General features: G+C 39.3%; 1 protein-coding gene across 1 annotated transcript; it reads left to right on the top strand.

Annotated features, from left to right (window-relative positions):
- Positions 1–1,380: 1,380 nt before the first annotated feature.
- On the top strand, positions 1,381–23,658 carry LOC115581574 (rab11 family-interacting protein 4A-like). The gene is made up of 4 exons (XM_030416769.1): positions 1,381–1,737; positions 8,129–8,216; positions 10,592–10,671; positions 23,352–23,658. The coding sequence occupies exons 1-4, from the start codon at positions 1,585–1,587 to the stop codon at positions 23,421–23,423; spliced, it is 393 nt and encodes a 130-aa protein (XP_030272629.1). The 5' UTR covers positions 1,381–1,584; the 3' UTR covers positions 23,424–23,658.
- Positions 23,659–24,243: the final 585 nt, after the last annotated feature.

The raw sequence follows: 24,243 nt of genomic DNA on the forward strand, positions 1-24,243 counted from the left end.
TTTAATTCTCAAATGGCCTGAAGATGAATGTATTAGCCTGCACATTAGTCTGCTCTTTTGTTGAGAGAAAATTCCGAGATGAAAAAACCTCTGCAGATGGTTGAGAAAGAAAAGAGAAACTGGATAACAGTGACCAAGAATTAGGTAATTGATAGACGGAACAAGATGTTTATAAACTGCATCAACAACTCCGAAGTTGAGTCTCTGTGAAGCAGAAGTACTTTCAATCTCAAGCTCAAAGGAGGATTAAAGTGCACATAATACATTAAATTTATCTCATTGTGGTAAATACCCCTCAAGACGATGAAGCATTTATATCACATTAGTCTGTGAACATTACTCCACTAGCACCCAGAGAAAGTGAGGGGATGGATTTCATTATCCATTCACCAAAAGGAAATTGGCTCTACAGTATTTCACTGACATCAAAGTCAGTTATAGAGGAGTAAATCTAATCTATCATTGAACATATTCTCATGTGCAGATCCTCTGGCGGAATTGGTGCTGATGACTTATTCTTTGTGAGTCTACTATGAGTGTGATCAGGATGAAACAACATTGTGTTCCTTTTTCTTCTGAGGAATCTCTTCTTAGAATTAACATTTTGTAAGTGCTAAAGTACAGGGAAGCCAACACTATGATTAATAAGAAAAACAGCTGGTGGTATATTATGTGGAAGAAGATGATTTATTGTTCTTCAAAAATTGCCACCAATGCATCATTTTCTAAATAAAACAGAAAATCCCCATTTTAACCATGATGATTCAAGGGAGGGTGTACAAGAAGAGACGTTTCTTTAGAGTTGACATTAGTGGTGCCCCAAAAAGACTCTGACACAATCTTCAGGTTTAACTCTGGAAACACTACACTGGTCATTTACAAAACAAATTGTGGATTATAATTCAGAATCATAATTATTACCATCATCTACATCATAGTCCTGCATAATAATACAGAGACAGTCCTGCATAAAAGTGTGTTTAACAAAGTAAAACAAGGATTAGTATTACTTTTAAAAGGAGCTGCAACAGCTTGCCTCAACTTCATTTTTAATTCAACAAATATCAATGAGGGCAAAGACAGTGTAGATCACTTTTCACTCTTCTGTACATCTGTACATCTGTTCACTGGGCTTGTTTAACCCTGACTTCTCCATTGTGGTAAGGTGTTTTGTGAAGGCATGGCAGGGTGTAACTCAGAATAGCCCGTGTGTGGTTTAAACTCCTGACTTTGGTCCATATTACTACAAATCATTGCTATGGTAACGAGCTTGTCTCCAAACACTTTCACGAAGGTGAAAAAGTGATGACAAATTGAGTGGGAGGTGAAGAAGAAGTGGTTTTCTACACGTAGTTGGTGATGAAAAGCTGCTGCTCTGTTTCTCCTCTCTTCCGGGTCGTCACCTGTCCACCAACACCGAGCATCACTCCTCCTCTCGCGCGCAGCACCAGCAGCATCCACGAGCTCCTCTCGTGACACACGCGCGCAGGCAAACATGGTGCCGTCGAGCGTCACGTCGGGGTAAAGCATCCCGAAAGAGGAAGAAGAAAGCAAAAAAAAAAAAAAAAAAAAAAGAAGAGAGAAATGGATGAAGAATTTACTCGTGAGCAGGAGCATCTGCTGACTTTCGTGAGGAAACTCAAAGAGGTGTTCGACGTGTGTGACGAGGACTCGGACGGTTTCATCCGTCCTGAACACCTGGTACAGCTCGGGTCTCAGTTCGGTCAGGCAGAACAGGTGAGAACATTGTTTCCTGGACAGTTTTCTGAAACTTCGTAGGCAACAGTAAGTCGCCTGTCATAACTTCACGTTATGTGATGAAAACGCTTACTCATAGTTCCACCTTGATTTCGACTCATGAGGCAAATTGGGAAGAGCTCATTTGAACCTGCTGCAGAGGAGGCTCCTCATTAAATGTTTCCAGGTGGGAGCCTTCAAGCAGAAAGACATTTCAGTTCCTCAACTGTGTCGTGGAAACAGCAGGAATAAAAAAGGAAAAAGGAAAAACATCCTCATGCTATTTAACTTCTTTGACCTGTGTTTGAAATGAGATTGATTTTAATTTCTGCTAGAGCAGGGCAGTAACCTCAGTGTTCAATATTGAGTACACACTGTCTGCTCCTCAATTTGAGCATTTTTCCTGTATTTTATTTCAGAAGAGGAATACATACATCCTTTAAAACTCACAGGCAACATAGTGTTATGTCAGAGGCAACGGATCAACATACGTAGAGGGGTTAATACAGGGAAACTGAGCTGATGTGGTAAATCAGGTAAAGTCCATTATTATTTCAATTTGGTATAATCCAGCAATCAAAAGTAGATGAAGCTGACATGTAAATATTGACTTTGAAGCAAACTGGCCTACAAGAGGGCTGCAACTCAATATGAAGAGGGGAGTACAGATATAGACGAATGAATGTGTGACACAGATGCTGGATTTTGGGGGCCAATCCTGTTAAGTGGTAAAAAAAAAAAAGAAAAAAAGAAAGAACAGCGAAATGTCAGCCAATATCCTGATATAAAATGAATATATCCATGTACATACATTAATCATCACTCCACTAAAACAGTAAGCTTCATTGGGAATTTAATCATTATAGATTACCCCAGGAAGCTTTTTCTCATTAAGTTCTGTAAAAAACATTTTTTTCATTACGGCTGCAGGATATTTGACAAAACTTAAATAGTGATGTTTTGAGTTTCCTCCAGATTATGTAGGGGGAGTCAATTAAGTCAAAACAACCAAAGTAGAACCTGCTTTGTGTGATAAATCGATCAAGAATGATATTGACTGGTGGTTTGTTGTGCATGCAGAGCCTGGCATGTCACTCACAAGCAACAAACTCCCATGTATCCAAGAACCCTTGAATCTGACTAAATTATGTGATATTAGACTTTTCTTGTAGATCAGTCACAGAAAATGAGAACTGAGTGAGTTTTGCTTTTGTATCAAGGAGAAACAATTGTAGCATGATGTGTTTGAGCTAGATTGACTTAATTTACATAGTACATCCTGTGAACGTCGAGGCTGATAGGATATGTTGTGCTGCCCTATTTCTTGCACATATTGGACAACATGTAAACTGCTACGGACATATATCTGAGATGGGCCAATATTGTTTCAGGTTTTTTAAACTCTAAAAAACTCATATAAAGTGTATATCCCTAACACGTTACATCTGAAGTCTGTTTGAACTTAAACTGGTGGCCTGTTCAGGATGAATGTAACCTGCCTCTCACTCAGTCTGTGCTGACTGAGACAGCTTCAGCATCCTGCAGGATCAGTAGCTTCGAGGATGCTTGGTGTATGAATGTATTTTGGACTGAAAAGGAAATCCAAGGGTGGTTTATTGATTTTCTACACACATTTTCTTTCTCTCAGATCCTTACTTGAGAATGTTGTTTTTTACCAGGGGACACTGTCCCACATCTGAGGCCAAACTGTGGTTGTGCTGGGCTTTTCATATTAGCATTCGTAACTGAAGAAACAAAATGTGTGTGTCATTTGTGGATAATGCAAGCATAAAAACTTGTGCAGTTGAATTATTTTTCACTGAAGTTTTCCCATCAGGCCTAACCCTGGAAATCCAGATGCTGTTTGTGGAACATACCCTTGACATTTAGATCTTGTTCTGTGATGAAAAAGAGCGAATTATCAACTGTACCTTATATGTTTTCTTTAGTGCCTGTGTCACAGTTGACGTGCCTCTCTGTGTCTCACTGCTTGTCAGGGTAATTGACCACTGTCGTTGATTGGCTCCCCAGTGTTGTGTTGCTCGTCAGCAGGAACATTGTGGAGGCACTGATTAGCTCTCAGGGGAAGCTTTTCACTGACCTGGGAAATGGGTTGAAGTGGATGCAGTTTATATCTCAAAGAACTATGTTAGTAGATCCTATGTAGTATAATGCAACTTGCTTTACACTCTACAGATCACTGAATTACCATTTAAATAATTTTCGATTATTATTCATACAAGATAACTTTGTTTTTATGATCCAAGAATAGATTCTTATATAGACATGATTCAGAATTCACGCAACAAAACAAAACATTATATATTTAGTGATGATCATGTAACCTAATTAAGATGGTGTACAGAAAAACAGCTCTGTTTGATGTACTATATGAAGCAGTTTCCTAGTTTCACTGCATCAATGCCCTTTCATGTCATTGTCCTATATGAGCAAATCCCACCGGCTGCTTCGTGACAACCTGACCTACTATTGCACACAGTAGGTGTCATTCTTCTCCCAGTAGCAAAGTCACATGCAAACGTGCACATACACTCCCTTAATCCTACAGTAATCCTTCTGTCCTCTTTTCTATCCCCTTTATTTTGCCTTTAGAAAGTCAGAAACAGTTATCTAGACTGTCAACAGTCTTCAACAGGACCGGCTGATTTTTCTGCATCTGTTATAATTGGGCTTTATCCAAATAGATGAATAGATTGGAATAGATAGATTTATGTCCTTCATTCACCTCACAATGCTTTAATCAGCAGTACTACAAATGTGACCCAGTTGCCAGGATGATAGCTACAAGAACATGAGAGGGACTTTGTGAGTGTGTGTGCTATTTGTAGTAATAATACACAAGGCAGTATTTCATGAATGTCGACAGTTCCTGTAGTACTATGTCTACCTCAGTTGTTTCTCTAACCTGCAAAAACCCTGGAGTTGTTTCAGCCACAGACCAATGCTAAAATTAGTCCTGTTAAAATTGAAATGGCTGTGGGTAGCTTGCAAAGAGAATACTGCATTATTCAGCCATGGTGCAGAGTGCTTAAAGGCAGCAGCTCTCTTCTGTGATGATGTGAATGTGGGAAGTTCATGAGACAGGATCTGCATGTACTTTGGCCACTTTCATTTTACACATGTGTGTGGTTGCACATAATGCATGTTACTTTAGTAAACCATCCGACTACCCTCGGTCTTGGCTAGAAATTCTTTTTTTTCTTTGGTGAAATTTTTGCCTCACTGAGGGCCTTCGGATGATGACGTTATATTTTCTGTCTGTTGGTTTTTCAGTAGCTCTGTGAATAAGACATCTACCAGCCAAATATCCATATGAGTTAATTGTTTGTTTTAATGGTTCCCAGAGGAATACTCTCTAATGATTTTGGGACCTTCTGCCCTTTTTCTTGTGTCGTTATTGGAACAAAGTTTCCACTATTACTCAAGAAGATATCAAAGTGTCACTATCTTTGACATCTTTGCACCATCATCAGGCCAAAATATAACTAGCATTCCCGTGTTGATGAAATGTTATGAAATTTAGAGCCCGAAAGATAAAAGATATATAAGGATTATCAGTGACGTAACCAACTCCTTTTCCCTCATTAACCATATCAGGTTTAGTATTTCAATATTGTAAATCGCTTTGATAACAAATCCTTTGTCATCATCTTGTTGGTCAACTCTCCTTGCTCTCATCCGTATTAAGTGAATTGCGAGTCCTGCTACTCCACACTGCTTTACGAAGCTTTTCAGTTACACTGACAGCTTTTAATTGTTGCAGCTGTCTACGTATTGATTCAAAAAGCAAAACTATGGTGGGCGAGTAAAGTAATTGGTGTACACCATATAACACCCTGCACATTTACATCTGCTGATCTAATAAGCAGATTGTCTTAACTTGGCTGGGCACAAACTCCCAAACTCTTGATTCTAATGACTTCTGTACTGTCAATATCAACACTAACTACTCTAATACTAAAACCACCACTACTGGTGTGCTGTCTGACCCATATACTTGGTGCCATGTAATAATAATTGCAGACCCCATTCCTGTGTTTGCGAGGCATCACATAGAAGATGCTCTGAAGTAAAATTCAAATGTGTGTCAGAAAAGAAGTTTCTGGCGGTCTGTTTGAGAGAGATAAGTCGGTGGTAATATATAGCGTGGTATGCATGGTGTAGCTCTGCATTTCAAAGACCATACAGAGAAGTTTGCATCAATTATGAAAAGAGAGGAAAGGCTGCAGCATGGCAGAGTTTTCTGGCATTAAACTGTCATGCTTGATATGGCTGTAATGATATAAGACTTTACAGCAGTGTGCATCTCCGAAAGGAGCCTTGGTGCAATGAGTCATGTACTGATAACAGGCTCGTACACTTCAGACACCTCTCTGTCTGTGAAACCAGCTGGTGTAATGGTGGCAGTGGGAGGCACAGACCTCACACATGCACACAGTCACACTTGTGTGATATCTATACAAGTAGCTGAAGGTCTTTTGGATATGAGGTATATTTTCAACAGCCTGCTGCCACCGATATGTGTAACTTGGTTTTTGTACAGACAACCGCTATTTTTTTACAGTCATTTTGAGTTGGTGTTGCAACAAAGGCACACCTGTAGCTAATAACACTATGAACGAATGCTCTCTTCTGTTAAGCCAGTGGTATGACTACAGGGGAACCCTACACTACATTTGTTGGGGTCTTTAGAAAACAAACATGTTTTTTGTTTTGTAATTTGGATATTGACTTCACTAAATTCAAGGTTACACACTAAATTTGTACACTGGTTGCAGTGGTGCGCCTACCATTTTCATTTAGGTGCACCTGTGCATAATTTAGGTCCTGCCAATAATACACTTTAATTTCTTAAGAAATGGTGTACATTATTATTATTATTATTATTATTATTATTATTAATATTATTATTATTAATAACAGGTTTTCGTACAACAAATGTCTGTCTCCATTGTATGTATGATGTTACAGTAACAAGGTCAAGGTCAAGGTAAACTTTATTATCCCACAGGTGGTCACCATTGCACATTACAAACAACAACAGGACAGACCAAACAACAAGAACATGAAGAGACATGACTGGCATGTGTGAATAAATAAAATAATTGAATGTTCATTTGAAATAGTTTAAAATACTTAGGAATTGTTTTGTCTAATGTTGTACAGTCTAATTGCTGTAGGCACAAAATACTTATTGTACCTTGTGGTCCTAATTTTCCTCTGCAGGATTCTGCCACTTGACCTGCTACTTCTTAAAAAACTCAGGTGGAGAGGATGGGTTGAGTCGTTTAGGATTTGATCTATCTTATTTAAACTGAGGTCATTGTGCAACTGAGCGACAGATACCTGATCAACTCCAATGATCCTACTGGCTATTTTGACTACTCGTTGCAGTTTCTTTTGATCCTGAATATACGTGTTTCCAAAGGCACAAAAAAAAGACCGAAGGATAAGACACTCTGCAAGAGAGATTTGTAAAACATCTGAAGAAAGCAGCTATCTATCTGAAAATGTTTCAGTTTCCTTAGAAACCTCTTCTGCAATTTTTGGGTCTTATTTTGTGCACATTCTTTGAATGTCAGTTTGTTATCGATTTCAACACCCAAATATGTATATGTTGAGACCCGCTCTACTACTTCACCACTAATATTTGAGGGCGGAACTATAATTCCTTTTTTGTTAAAAATCTAAGACCATCTCTTTTGTTTTCTTCGCATTAACCACAAGGAAATTGTCTGTACACCATTTCATAAAACCTTGCATTCCCCTTTCAAAACCCTCTAGGGATGCAGTGTTAGACTTTAAAAAACCCACTAATGCTGTATCATCAGCATATTCAAAATAAGTGTGGTCTGAGGAGGCTGCTTGACAGTTATTAGTGCATAAGGTATATAAAATAGGGGACAGAACGCACCCTTGTGGTGCCCCTGTGTTTATGGCTTTTAGGGATGAGACGCATGCATTGATTTTGACTTGTTGACAACAGTTAGTAAGAAAGTCATAAATACACAAAACTATTCTTGGATTTACCCCGAGGTGTACCAATTTCTTTACCATCAGGTGCGGTTGGATTGTGTTGAAGGCACTGCTGAAGTCTATAAATCTTGACAAGACTCTTTGCCTGTTCAAGGTGCTCATATATGTTGTTTGTCAAGGTCAGCAGTGCATCTTCAACCCCTCTCTCCGCACGATATGCAATAACATAAAAAAACAGTCTTTCACAGGATATTAATTGAACTGCAGGACCTGCAGGATCAAGTGCTACAGGGAACAATATAATCCATTCATAATTTTGTTTAGTGTGCATGAACAGGGCAGAAATGTGGTGGTGCTCTGATAGCCCTCCTGGCTTCTCTGTACTACTCCACAGGTGAAGAAGTTGGCAAAATGTCTGGACCCCGACTCTCATGGGAGGATCAACTTCAAAGACTTCTGCCGTGGTGTCCTCACCATGAAAGGTTAGAGTGAGCTTAAATGTTTCTCCGGAGTGCACAATATATTTTCTGTATGTGTTCATGTGTGTTTGACTGACTGGTTCTGGAGGTATTAAAGGTTATGTTATAAGTAAATCATGGAAGATGATTCTAGTTTCAGTGCAGAGAATTAATAGTTTGAGAGTTGCCCATGTTGTGTTGGTTTAGAGAGTGTGATGGTGTAACTCACAGTGTTTTTCTCCTGTCTACTGTAGCTTTGGGAATAATACAGAATTGGCTACGCTTCCATTTCTATTAACTCAAGGTGCTGCAATCGTCAAAAACATTTTCAGCAGTGGCATCATTCTTTATCATTGTTTAAATATATTCTGCTGTTCACCTCCTGTTAGTCATTTCTGTATGTTGTTTGCATAGCAATTGGTGGCTTTATGCACCGGGGTATGGGAGATAATCTGAACCAAACCTCTACAGCAAATACAACATTATACAGTAAAAATTGGCACAGTGTCAAGTCAGCCTGACGAAGTAACACCAATCAGCACTAATCATTACTGTTAAACCCCCAATGTCCACTACTGTATTGGGGTGGAGCATATCTAAAAGTCTCTGCACATTAAGACAAAAATGTACATGACTAGATACTCCAAGAGGTAAGTGAGAAGGATTGTTTGGTTTTCTAACTGGGATGAACCTTTGATATAATGTTACTGTCACTGTCATTCTGTCAGACATTGTCACAGCACCAGCGCCCGCGTCAAGTGAATGCCTCTCCATTCATTCTTGTTTAACCTCGCTCTACCTCTTGGTGATCTTTGCCTTCACCATCAGTTGGAAGCTTTTTTTTTGCAGTGTAGAGTTATTCCAGTCATTGTCTGATCTCGGGATATATACCATGACACAGTGCCTCTTTCTGTTTTGGCTGATGTGCTTTCTTTTTGCATTAATTTGACCTTCATTTTTCCAGGAAAAGTCCAGCCCAGACCGAATAGCATAGTAATAGTTTAACCGATTTGTATGCAGATGGTGTCATTTTTCTCCAGCATTACACTGACCCTTAGAATTTACCCTTAAAATGATAAGTTAAAGCGAACACATTGCTTATGCCAACTCATTCTTGCCGTTGATCTCAGTGGGGGTTCTGCAACAGCTAATATCTCAGTTAAACCAGGGCAGATTATCCACTACAGTGGACCCAGGCCAACCAGGACACAGGAAGGGGCAGAGCCTGGATACCCCCACTTAGTTTTTTGGAGTAAATTGGGTTTAGATGGTTAGGGTGCGAGAAAATAACCCCCTGAAAGCCAAATATGTCCCGCAGGAGTTGGTTGTGGTGTTGTCACAATACTGAAATTTCTAACTATGATACAATGCCTTTAAATATATTGATATCCTTTTCGCATTTTCGATACCACAGGGAAAAATTCACCAACCTTGAGGCCATATGTTTTTGGGTTTTTTTCAGTAAAATATTGTATAACATGACAACAAGATATGACTGTAGCAGGGAACAGCAGAATGACTGTATTACATTTTCTGATTCAAGATAAAATAATGTGTGTCAAAGTACTGTTGACGGGAAGAAAGTAAGAAACCGCAGCTGGTACCGGTTTATTGATATGGTAGAAAATTAGTATTGAAACAATTTGCATATTCAAAATTGACATGTGATATGACAATATTTTTGATGGATAACTAACATAACTATTGGATTTTTGAAACGAGAAACTACTGTCACTTAAAAGGTGATGATATGTCAACACTGTGATCACAGCTTGTCCCCGCCACCCTGAAGTGGCCTAAAAATATGTCAATGCTTCTTTTAAGAGAAAGTTTTCATTCCATAGATAAGTTTATTTGGCATTTTGCTGGAGAAAGTCTGGTATCTTCTACCTCATGTCAACCCTGTGAGTCCTCCCTGTGGTGCAACTTCACAACTGCTTTCCTCTGTGTCTCTCAGCAGATTTGAGTTATTTAATAATAGAGTGGTTTCAGAAATTACACCACTTATCTGCAGTCTACTGCAAGTTTTATCACAGGGAGTGCTTGTTCTGTTGTCCTGATATTGACCCACTGTTTTTGAAGTGGTTCGGCCGTCTCAGAGAAAAGCTGCTTCAGTACTTTCCTAAATCACACTTGAGAGTCTAGTTGTTGGGGCTTTTCTACCAAAGCACAGTCATGTGGAAAATCAAAGCTTATTTGTACTTTACCAATAACTTGGCCAGTGGATGTGACATTTTTCACTGTCTTCCCTTTTTAAGTGTTCTATTTGTTTGTATCAACAAGTATGTTATGTGTTGAGCAGTATGTACAGTTGCTGCATCTTTGATAGGAAATGATTGTCTGCTCGGCAGAATCTCAGACAGTCTGAGATGAGTCACGCATGCTGTTTCACTTTGCAGGTTATGTCTGGATGATTAAAAAGAAAAGTATGGCACAGTTCATCAGGCGGCCACATGAAACGGCAAAGAGTTTCTATCAGGTAAGTGCATGGCGTGTGCATGTATTTTTACTCGCACACGCTTCCTGAAATGTCTCACCCCCAACCACTGTTTCTGTTTCTCAACTGTCTGTCTTTGACACTCACATCATCCCCGCCTAAACTGAATTCAGACAGTTATCTGTAATCATTTTGTGCTGATAACTACCAGCTGTGCTGCACATGAAGTGACTCGCAGATGAATTGTAATACAGCCAGAAATTCCTCGACAGCTTCACTTTGCCCTCCCTCTTTATTAGATTTACAGTCCAATTGTGCACATGCGAGCAGTTGTTGGTGGAGAGTTTGAGCATGATGTAATTTGTTTAAACCACAGTTCAGAAGATATGATATGCATCAGTCCCAGGTCCTACAGTAATGAAAAATAAGAAAATGTGCCACATGCTCAACATTGATAACTCTCAGTATAGAAGTCAGCAGTGTTGTGCCTGAACGCGTTCAATGAACGATCGTTCATGAACTTGTTCATATTTTGGGCGAACGTGAACTGAACGCACTGTATTTCTGCCTGATGAACGTTATTGTGAACACGTTCATTCTGGCATTTGTGAACGGCGCGTTCTCACAGTTTAACTTCGTTCAAGACAGTGCCAGATTTCCATCGAGCCTTCCAGGCAAAAAAACGGCTAAAACACACCGTGAACAGGCCTTAATATGTAGCGGAAAAACACCCAATCTGGCTGTTGTGTATAAAAAGGACGCTGGACGAGTGGTTTGTGCAACTCACTTTACTTTCGATCAAAATGAAACTTAACTATTTCACACAGAAACAGCTGAATACCAAACATGCAGTGAGGCATTACCAAAGGAACACAGATTAATTCGTCCTGAATGGACAGAACACTGGCAACACCAGCCACCACAGAATCACACCGCCGCATGCGTCATCAATGTGCTAAGTATGGAGGCCACTGTCACTGCCACTGTCTGAGCTATCTATTTATTTATTATTTTATTTTTCCCTTTCTTCTTCTTTTTTTAAATAATTTATTTACTTATTTATGTATTATTTTATTCTTAATTCTTAATTTGTACTCTATCCTGTACCACAAACCTGAAACGGCACATTAAACTAAAGCACCGGCGAGCCTTTCAGGGTATGTGCAAGTGAATAAAAAATCAAAAGACACGGCAACGGCGAGCCAAAACAGATCCTCTACCACCCAAATCTCATTAACGGTGTACAATAGCAGCTCCGCTGTCTTCATCTCCCAGCCACAGCTGGACAACCTGGTTTTGCAGAATATTGTGGGAGACCTGCAGTTTACGTGTTAAAACTGATAGAATAATTGCTGTCTGTGGTTCTATATGGGCTGTGGCAATGATTTTGAAAAATAATAGCTCGCATCAACATATTGAAAAAAAAAAACTATGAACTAGTTCATTTTTGGAACTGTGAACTTAGTTCAAAATTTTGAATTATGAACTATGAACTGAACTAGTTCATTTTAAAGTTTGTGAACTGAACTTTGAACTAGTTCGTGTAGAAAGTGAACTTTCCCAACACTGGAAGTCAGATTGTGTCCTGTTGTCCAGCTCCAACAATAAATTCAGTGTAGGTGTTGCATGTACTTCCCCTTTCTGTCCACTAGGTGCTAGTGTTGAGCTGCAGATAAAACATATGCGGCAGAAACATAGATGACATACAGTTTACCAGGATCACTTACACAGAACAATCATCGCAGATGGATTAGTTCACTTGTGCTCATGAATGTAATTTTGTTGGCTTTTAGGTTCTCATGGTTAGAAAATAAGCAAGTCAAACATAAAGGTTTTCCTAATGTTATTGTCTGCTGCGAAAGCTCCTAAAATTTTCTGTTAGGTTTTTCAGGTGGAAGCTTTTTATAGATGTAGTAATTTCATGTTATTGCCACACAGTATTGCCTCATGTCTTTTGTTTGACTCCATCTGACGTCCGGGAACGCTGTGGTAATTGGTTCGTTACATCATAGTCTGAGAAGATCTCTTGGGAAATTTAAAAAACTTTGTACAAACGATGTGTACTCTGCATAGCAACAAAGAAATGTCAGCACAGTTTATTGAGACTATTTTGCATCAATACTCTAGCTTTGATGGTTTGTCTTTCAACTTGACTCCACAGGAATAGGGAAGTTAAGAGTCTTTTACTGCCAGTGGTTCAGTGTTACGTTTCATTATACCAATGAAGAGGTGCTCTTAAAATATTCACACTGGGTGAAATGCAATACGTTCGCTACCTACTGCGTCTTTGACGGGCGAAACAAAGCACTTCTCTTTTTTTCAAATGCTGTCTCATTTGTGCACTTCCCTGTGAAACGTGGCCTATAAATGACTTTCTGGTAGCAGTCGTACCTTGAAGAGGTGTTTTCTTTCATCAAGATTACTTCTTCCTTTTGATCATTTTCTCCACACAGTGACAGGTGAGCGTGATTTGCAGTTGCATGTATTGGTTTGATTGTCTGTTTGAAAAAAATGCACCATGTGTTTTAACCTCGGAAATGTCTCGCAATGAGAAGGGAAACAGAAATATCCATGTTGTTGCTGTGCTTTACAGACTGAAGGTAAATGATGTAATGTGTTATTTCACAAACTAACTGACAACTGAGTAGGACAACATGAAGACATCTACCGTGAGACTTCTATCAGTTTCTCCATCATAAATTCGGCCACACCCTTCATACCACATCAGCTTTTCCCATGATGGATGTAGTAGGCACTCAACACAAAAACAATGTATTTCAGTACTACGGTATAAAACTATACTGCTGTGATAGAGGATTTTTTTCTCCTAGTACTAACTTGCAGTAATGGGTTGCTATGGACAGTAATGGTGCTTGCAGTGACGATAATGTTTAAGAGATGTTTTCAGAAGGCTAAAATAAAAAAAAACATTAGATAGCTAGTTTAATGTTTTATATACAGGATATAAACACACAAATTTGGCAACTTGAACTATGGAATCCCATTTTGGTTTATAGTAACTAAATAGATAATTCATAAAATACGCCAATGAAATTAATCCTAAAATAAATAAATGTGGAATAATGTATTTAAAAGTCCCCTGAATTGAATAAGGTTTTCCTTTAAAAAAAAATTATTTTTGAAAATGTGTCTTTATTTTTAATTGAACCATATTGAATCTTTATATTTTTATATTTTAGTTTATTTGTGTATTTAGTGCCCATTGATGTATTTTTTAATGTATGTATTTGATATTGACTGAAGTTAATATTGAGAATAGCTTAAAGCTGCACAACTCATAAATCATGAATGTTTGTGAAATAGCAATTTGGCCAAGTTAAAGGACAAATGTGTGACAAAACAGTAATAAAGTACTGTAGAGATGTAAAGATGTCCAGGCCTACAAGTCTTTGGTAAAGACCCCAACAAATGTCACATCACCATAATTTTAGTGTTGTGAAATGAATATTGTGGTGCATCATTTCCAGTAATGAATCCTGTCATCTGTCCAAAACATGTTGTGCAGCCCTATAACAGCTGTATCCATGTTGAATTGGGTCACATCATAACAATTTGATGAATCAGGGAAGGTAACCCAATGACTGATAAGACCTAATCAGGAAGTGATGTTTTGTGTTTGCGTTATGGTTTCGAAAAGTCTCTTCCAAAAGTTTCTGTACATTCAGAGTAAAATGCAGCCCTTTCCAAAAGTCTCTGTTTTAGGTATGTTAAAACGGCAGAGTATTTTTAGACCCTATGCTTAAACGTAGCAAAAGTTAAAAACATGTTAGTGCGGATGTTGCCTAAGTGCAGTTCAAAGCTTTGCAGTTGACACTTTCCAGTCCATATACGTAATTCAACTGTTGTAAGATCAAGTTTACAAAGAATGTGGTGAATGGGATCCTCTGTTACAAATGAAATATTTACAAATATTGTGTTAAACACCAAGGATCTCTAATTTTCACCCTGTTTATGTTTTATTGTACGTTCCCCTCAGATAAAATAGTCCTCAGCTCTTAACTGCTGCATAGGAAAGCAGCCAGTGCATTCAGACTCAGAGGAAGCTGCAGCCAGTCAGTGCTGCAGGATTAGTTTCCTGTAAAAACGATGTGCAGGTACTTCATCTGTTCCATCTATCCATCTTGGTTTTTGTAGAGCTTATCTCAGTTTCTTGTAGAAATGGCTGGAGATGAAACTAATAATAGCTATTTAACCTTCTCGCTGATAGCAGCCACTTTATTATCAGCCATTCAGCCTACTGGAGGTCTTTTGTAAACGTCTCCTTTTCTCATTTTCCCATTAGCCCGGCCTCTCTCTCTTTTGCTGGGTAAATATGTGTTGCATAAGTTTTTAAATGATATTTATGACCCGTAAAAGTTCAGTTGAGCAGTGTGAGTGCTGTGGTGTCCAAATGTGGAAATATTGTGCTGCCATATTAAGGAGGATGAGGCTTGCGTGCGTGTGTGTGTGTGTGTGTGTGTGTGTGTGTGTGTGTGTGTGTGTGTGTGTGTGGATGTGTGTGTGTGTGTGGGTGTGTATGCGTGTTTTACCAGCACAAGAGAGAGAAGTGAGAGGGCGTAAAACAGGAGGAAGGGTGAGAGGTGTCTCATTACTGCAAGAGACGCTTTGGGAGAGGATTTATTAGCTTGCTCTCACCTGCAGCTTAGGTTCACACACACACACACACAGACACACACACACACACATTCACATACATATACATGACACATACACAAATATTAGGAAGTACCAGGTAAAGACTCAGCATGGCCAAGGCAGGTGCTGAAATGAATTTTGGCATGGAGCAAAGATAAATTACAATGGTGGACTAAGCAGCTGGGAGGATCCATCCCATGTGTGTGTGTGTGTGTGCGTGTGTGTGTGTGTGTGTGCTTGCCTATGGGTGTGGAAATATTTTGGCTCATCTCCAGACAAAAAGGACAGAAATAGCATGATCAATAGGAGAAAGGATGAATGAGAATGATGCACTTCACGGACTGAAACAGCAGAAAATGATTAACATCTTTGTAACTTGAGCTTCAATCGGCCAGAATGTTTTGTTGATAGCTGCAGCAGCTGCCTGTGGATCTATTGTCCTCCCTGCAGTGTTCACAGACAAATGCTCCTCCATGTGAATCCCCTCAGATATTTTTCATGACTCGCATGTGAGTGACTGTTCCTTCTCTTTCTTCTCTAGACGGATGAAGCGACAAGCTGTACCACTGACACATGACTACATTATAAAGTTGTAATGGTGAACATGTTAGCAAGCAGTTTGAACATCCAGTAGATAAGGAGCTACGTTAACATTCATATTTAGTCATGTATTTGGCTACCAGATAAATGCAAATTCAATATTCACTCTGTTTTTTTAGCTTGGTTTTTGGTCGCCAGCAGCCCTGAAGGAAATATCCAGCTGTTTAGCTGCAAAATGCTCCACTATGTTAACCAGATAGTCACTGACAACATGTCTGTATAAGGTGTTATGAGGTGTCTGAAATCACTGATTAGTGCATTTGAGTAAGAGAACCTGTTTAATTTTGTATTGTTACTCCAAAACATCACAAAACAACATTTACCAGGTGGGGAGTTTTAACCACTTTAAAGGAATTACACATCTGTACTGATAATGCTAGTAGATTATTATTTTGTGCCAACTAACACTAATTTCTCCTACTCAACATGCTCAGGTCAATTGAATTTGATTAATCCCTTTATAGTCAGTTGTTACAGAGTACAGGGTTTAATCCCCAAATTGGGAATGAAGTCTAAAATGCTGGCGTTAAAAGGAAATTAGAAAAGTATCACTGTAGGTTCCTAATGTCTTTTTAAAATGCCTATTAATGCACAGCAGTGTATGACATTTTTCAACTAAATCTTTCACATTTTATTCTAATATCCCCTCACACCCAGTGTGAGCTTATTATAAGTCCCACATACACCAGTCCTTAACCAGCAGGGAACCTCATAGACCCTGATCCTGAAAATATGTGAGAAATGCGTGTTGGCCCAGATTTACTCGCTGCTGCAGATAAATAATCAATAATTTACACCTCATTTGTCCTGAGATGGAGAGATGTTAATCTCTTCTCCTTAGAGTTTCCAACAGGTCAGAGAAAATCATCAGAGCTCTGTGCCTCTAATCGGCTTTCCTGTCAAAGTTTGTCTACGCTTTCCCTGTGCGTTTTCTTCATCTCTTGCTTATTTTGTTCGTTCGTCAGACTGTTTTGTTTCTGTGCATGTATGCGTTACAGCTGTAGAAGTGGGGTTTGTAGGTCAGACACAAGCACAGAAATATTAATCTTGTCACCCTTTGCTCTATTTTTGTCCCCCTTCCTCTGTTTGATAAATGTTATTGTGTAGAGCACATCTCTGTATTTTTATCCATCACTCCTCAGCACGCTCCTGCACCCCTTCCTAATGTGTACTTTCATCTCTCATCTTATTCTAGAATTCCCTTTCATTCAATACTTAATTTCTCTTGCCACTATCCACTCATTTCCTCCCCCCTTTTGGCCTGTCTACATCGTGTGCTCCCTTCCTTTGATTTCTCCCTCTTTTCTCGCTTCCGTCATCCTTCTTCTCCCTCCTTTCACATTAGCACTTCACATGAACAGTGAGGAGGAGATTGCTCTGCCAGCCTCTGCAGTCATTTCATGGTCTGATTAAAGAACTGAGACGGGGAGGGAAAGTGAGGCAGAGAGGCGAGAATTTAGATGAACGTCAGGAGAGAGTAATACCGACACATTTTTTTAGGTAAAGAATAACAAAAAGGGGATGAAAAGGGGAACTTGAGAGAGAGAGTACAAAGGGCATGTTTGTTTACCATTGTTTGCGAGCATGATGGGAAAATCAGCCAGAAGAGCCGCACTGCAGACTCTGACTGTCTGCAACATGAACACTTCCTCATGATAACTATCAGTAAGCCTTACTCAGAGCTGGGTGTTGTTACTGAAGTGGCGCTGAGTTTTGCCCAAAAGGTCAACATCACTTTGTTTACAATGTGTTCGTGACTCTGTGCATGCAGTTTTCATTAGGCAGGATTGTCCTTCTCACTTGGCAAAGTAATGATACAATGGCTCATGGTTCATATATGAGTGTCATTTCATGCAGAGTTAATTAATGTTGTAAACTACACTGAATTTCAAACAGCTGCACCCCTTTTTTGACGAAATATTCATGATACAATTCTGCAGTGTCACTCAATGCCACATCAGAACTTGTCGTGCTCTCTACTTTATCTGTGCCTTTGCTGAAGAGGAACAACAGCCTCAGTCATTTGTTTACCTGACAGTGAGCTCTTGTGGCCACTGTGACTGCCTGTAAAGCACCTCAAAGACCTCACAACAAGGATGTCGTGGTAGGCGGGTATTCTTACAGAGTGTGAAAGTTTGACAGGAGGGACCACTTTTCACTTCCTGTTTCCGACCAACAGTCAATGTTAGTTTCTTTTAACAATGACCACAGTCTTTCCCTTGCCTTCAAAAAGATGTTTTGGCACCTAAACCTACCTAAGGGAGCAGAGAAGAGTCATAAATAATTACACATAGTCATCATTATGCTCAGAAAGTACTGACAAATGATAATATCATATTTATTGAGGAATTGGAAAAATGTAATAGTATGTGTCTTCTTAAAAGGCGAAGACAAAGTTTGTGAGACACATCATTAAAGGGATACCCCATATCAGGCAGATAAATATTATCTTCCACAGCTAATAAAACATAGCTAAATTGCTTTCATTAACTCAGCAAGTGCAGCATATATTTACTCTGATACAGTCAGTGGCTCTTTGCACCTTTAAAGTTAGTTAGCCGTCCAAGAAGAATAAGAAGACGAGCAGACCGTTGTTGCACTCATGACGTCAAACTGACATTGACGAGAGCCAAACATGTCTTCACTGCTCACTATATCTTAACCTTTGTCTTCCTCAGGTGTGCATAAACACCATGTTGGGAACTTCTTAAAAAATATGAAATTATCGGTATCAGATAAAAAGGTCCATGTCCAGCGTCCCAGGTATAGTCTACTGTACTTGTAATAAAAACAATACTAAAAGGTAGAGATGGGTCCGCTTCATCCAAGCAATTAATGATATGTCGTAGAAAATTAAAAGGCATGTTGTTTTTAAATTGTACTCTAAATTGGATAAACAGTCTTTCAGTTACTCCTGATGAACTGAAAACCAGGCTAGAGATTACAAACATATGAACTTGTCTAGTTCCACTTTTAAAAAACTCCTTCTTAGGCGGATGTTTGGCAGGAATATTTATCTGCTTGTATCAATTATTTGTCAGGCCTGGACTAAAAGGAGGACTCAGATGCAGGGCAGAATCAAAATTCAACAGGCTTTTATTCTGTAATTGCATGCAACCAGACAGAGTGATAACCGAAAAGGCTATACAAAACCTGAACCTGACTGAACCTGCAAGGCGAAGCAGAAAACAAAAGAAAAGGGGGAAAACAAAACCACACCAATGGTGGGAACTCAAGAAAACAGAAAACGCACAACTAAACCTGACTAATCTTATTCTTAAAAATTACAACTGAAAACACTCTCAAGGAGGAAAACACGGCTATAAACAACTGACTAAACTAGAATACAAGAAAACTCAAAATCGCTCCAAACTGGAGGAAAGCAAAAGGCTAAACAAAAACTGTGAGCTAAGCTACACTTCCAAAAAGGATACAAAAAAATCACTCTACTCGAGGCATAACAAATGACAGAAACAAAAACCAATGAATATCAAAACTACAACAAGACAAGACTGATACTTAGCAAGACGAGGCTGTGGCGAAGGGCTAGGGTGATCGACAGACGAAACACTTAAGCACAAGACAAGGGGAGACGCAGACTTAAATACACAGAAGGGTAATGGGGAACAGGTGGAAACAATCAGGGATCAGGGTGACGTCAGACCAGGGACACATGAGGAAGGGCAAGTGACCTGAAACGAGAGGGTAGTTAGAATTTTTGAAATAAAACAGGAAGTACACGAGACAAAAACACCTAAGACGAGACAACTTCACCGCTGTGTGACATTAATCTGTTAAAACATTCCGTATTTTATCTAAGAATCAAAGAACAACTCTATAGTGGATTCCAATTGTGTCAGATATTTGCTGAATATTGTAAAGGCTTCAGTTCTGTGTATATCTCTGCACATTTTATGTTTACGGCACACATGTGGAGGAGCAAAAATGTGAGTGCCTTACATGTGTGAATGCCTGCAGGCATATGATGTTTGGACAATCCAGAATCATCATGATGAACTTTCTGGCCACATTAAAAGCCATGGAGCTGACTGAGAGTCCCACTGACAGCCATAGAAACCTCAAGATATGTGATGCCACGTTGTGAACCATCTGGTGTGATCTGATGTGATGGCAAATTCTGACAAGCTGTCCTTCAGATTTACCATTTTTGTTGTGATCAGAGGACAGTGCTGGCAGTGTGAGCCTTTTCTGTGATGTCTGCTGATGACCTAGACCTTTCCCAGCTGCTGCAGTTAATGTCATTTGGAAGTCTCAATTTTAGACAGCTGTCATCAGATGTCGAAGGATGGAGAACTAGAGACAGTGTTAACATTTCTTGAGGATGTTCCTGCAGCAAACATTACACATAATTTTCAAAATATGCAGTGTATGAGCACAGCAGCAAAATATTTCTGGGGGTTTAGGGAAATGTTTGTACTTACAGAATTACAAATATCTGGGGGCTGAATTTCATGTGGTGTAATATGAATTTGATTCAGTCCGTCATCTAGCCTCCTCAATAGCAATTTATTAGACACGATGATTTTAGTATTTTAATGGTTGCATTCAGGTAAAAACAAACAAATGTGTAAATTGTAAAGCTGTTACTTTAGCATGAAATCTTTGCAGACCTGATGGTAATTCAGGTTTTGTTTGTTCCACTGTGTATCAGTCGGCTTGACTTACAGCCAAGTTTCTGGTTTGATTGCCAAAGCAGTGTTTTGTACAAAATTGCTCTATTTTTGGATCAGTGTAAATATTATTATTTATTTATACATAAATTGGATCATATTCAATATATTAGGTACCTGTGGGCAGTTGCTAATGCATTGCTGATACACACTGTAGTGTGTATATCTCTAAGGCAGTGACCTACCATCAAGATTCAGCTTTGGCCCTCCGCAGGAAAAAAATTGGCATCCCTGATCTCGACCAGCCTGTCAGCCGAATATTCTTAGTTAAATTAGTAACTTATTTAAACTTAGTATGATCTGTAAACTTTTGTTAACCATTCACATCTTTTAAAAGACTGAACTGAGGTCAGAATACAGAAATCCACTAGTGTTAAGGGGCCAGTAGATCAGAACTATCTGACATTCACTCCCACTTTAGTACACAACTAACAAATAGCCACAACAATTATTTGTTCTAACAGATCAGATGAACTACTTTTTTCTTGTATAAGCCAACCCTTATTTTTATGCATCCAAGTTCAATACAGAACTATGTAGAAATGTATAGGAAGATGTATGACATAGAACAAGACACACTGAGACCAGAATGGCATTTATAACAGATGGAAGTATATATCTTGCTATAGCAATATATATTGCGTACAAAATGCTGTAGACTACTGCATGATACAGTAAAATGATTAAGGTATGGTAGCATTTGAACCATGGTCTGTAAGAGAAGCGTATCATGTGGATTAACTAGCTGAAAGGGAGGCAGAACAGGAAAAAAAGGAGAAAGGTTAGAGGTAGATGAAGAGAAAGAACAGATGAAGAGCCAGAAGAGTCAGATAAGCAGCACCTTTTATCTAATTCAGTAATGGGTGAGCCATTTGGCCTGTGGTTCTGAGTGACGGGGCCTATTAGTGAAGGTGACACTCATCAGGCCTCACTTCTAAATCAGTCACTGGCCTTTCTCTGTTTAGATGGAAACAGGAACGAATGATGTGGTCAGGAAGAGCCAGAAACAAGCGTGTGGGTTTTGTCTTGCTCCGAAAGATAAATATGGTGTCCGCAGGTCCTGAAAACGCATGACTGAGGATATTTAACACCCTGGATTCAACGTTAATTTTCATTTTGTTATTCATCAAGATTTTTAATAAGCCTCATAGGTCCTTGTAATAATAATAGTCTGTTCTTCACTGTTGCCTTTTAATCTTACATTATTTGAAACTATCTGATGTTGATTTGATCTGTATCTCTCTGAAACAGAGAGTCCATCTGCATCTCCTGAAGTTAAAACAACTTGTGTTTTCACATGTACAAACAATAACTGTAATGCAGCTGTGTGGAAAACAAACTTTCACCAATTGATCACAGTGCTGCAGAAGTTTGCACAGCACCCTTGAGAAAAGCAGCCAGTCAACCCAATATTGTGCAGTTGCAAATCATTCCGGCTCTGTTCAGGCAGAGTGTGATCAATAGATAGTATCAATAAAAGAATGCAGCGAGGTGTTGGACAATGTGCAAGCAGCTGCAACACTCAAGGACAGTTGTTATGTTTTCTCATTTTTTTATCTTCATATTTCATATTGTCAGACACAGAAATACCATTTAAAGATAGAATATCACCATTGCTGTTACTATTGTCTCAGTCATACATCAGGTTATCGGAGGATTGGAGGATGCACACACAATAGGCTGACTGGAATTACATGTTGTTGATTTTTTGGACGAGCACAAGCATTGCTGCCTCACAGTTTCTGGCACCGATGTGTTTGGCTTAGTTGGTTAATTAAAGTTTTGAAAGACTCTCATACACATACAAACACACACACACACACACACACACACACACACACACACACAAACATACACACACATACACAGTAAGTCTGGAATAGAGACAAGGCCCAGCAGTGTCCCACCAATGACAGTCAAGGACACACCGCCACCGAGCAGACATGATTATCCTGTAACTGGGCGGCTATAAGGGAGGACTGCTAATGAACACAACCATCATTCGTTCATCCTGAGACCCTCCCTCTCTCTGCCTCTCTCCCTCTTTCTTTCTCTCTCCATCTCTCTCACACATGAGCATCACAAATTGCCTTTCTCCCATGATCTCACTGGACAGCTATGGCTATAAATCTTTAGTGCAACTCACTCTCACTCATTTCTCTTGCACTGTCCAGTTCTTCAGTTTAAAGTTTTCTGCATATATGTGCTTTACATATACAGCAACATTGTTGATTTTGCATCAATAATCTCATACTGTCGTTGACCGCCTCATCTTTCCACTTCTATCTTTCTCTCCCTTCACTGTCGTCATGTCTTTGTCACAAGGACAGTAATCCTCTTCCAAGTTTAGGATAGATGATGCTTTTCATTGGCCTTTGATTACCTCTGTGTCCCAGAGCTGTTTCCTTTTCTGTTATTCAAAACAGAGTTGCAATATTGAACAAGTTACAAACTCCACTAAAGGGGCTTAAAATCTTTTTATAGCGATGTTCATATTGCTGATGTGGGAATATTACGTTACATTTCGAGCTTGAGGCAGTGTTGTGAGGTGGATTAGCTTTTGGAGGGAAGCTGCAAAGGATGTCAGCGAGGCTAGAGTCGAAGAGGAAGCTGAAGACGGTGGTTATTTCTGCTGTTCCTCTTCAGCCAGTTATTCTATAAGTTTTCATGACCTTGTTCTGACTTTGAGCGGGCTTTGAGTCTCTCTTTCCATCCTCGTGTGACTGTGTGTGTGTGTGTGTGTGTGTGTGTGTGTGTGTGCGTGTGTTGCCACAGGTCCAGACCGTCTGTTGTCGGACAGAGGTCACCTCCTGCCAGGGGCATCTGGGTGGAGAGCATGAAGCATGAGCTTTTACACACACGCACACTCACACACACACACACACACACACACACACGTAGACTTGCATATGCTCATTTATTTTACGTACAGGGAGTATTTTCTTATACACACAGATTCAGATTGAAAAGGCAGTCAGCAGTCAAATTTTTACCTTTTATAGTGATTTTTTTTGTTGTTGTTATTTTTGCTCTTGCATGTTTTGCCAAAGGGAGAGAATGGAGTTACTTGGAGTTCTTACAGGAAATGAGGTGTAGAGAGGCCAGCGGCATGATATTTTCTTGTTATCTGTCTGTCCATCCAATTATTGTGAATTGGATATCTTATGAACACCTTGAGGAGCTTTCTTCAAATGTGGCACAATTCCTTTTGCCACGGTATCGAAAGAGATATTGCCTTTTTTCACACTAGTACTGCATCAAAGTTCAAGATTCTGGTATCATCACAACCTCAATCTCTGCATGTACATCAAGGTCCTTAAGTAAGATTCTTACCTGTTGCAAGTCACAATTTCTTTTATTACTTGTATTATTCTGCCCAATTTCAAATGACGTCTTCTCTCTCTACTGCTGTCCTCATTGCTTCTTGCTTCAGGATGGTGTACACAGACTGCAGTGTAGACAGACCCACCAGGAGTACCTCTGTTAATCATTTAAGATCCTCACCAGCTAAAGTAAACGTGAATGAGGCTGCAGCACCTCTGCTGGGTTTGACATTTGGACTGGCAATTTTATTTTATTTTTTTTCCCCCATGTCCCACAGAGGAGACTAAGTCAGCTAGCTACCTTCTCTGATTTATTTTGGAACAATTTTAGTAAACTCCTCTAT

This window comes from Sparus aurata, chromosome 1, assembly GCF_900880675.1.
Source record: "Sparus aurata chromosome 1, fSpaAur1.1, whole genome shotgun sequence".
NCBI classification, from domain to species: Eukaryota; Metazoa; Chordata; class Actinopteri; order Spariformes; family Sparidae; genus Sparus; species Sparus aurata.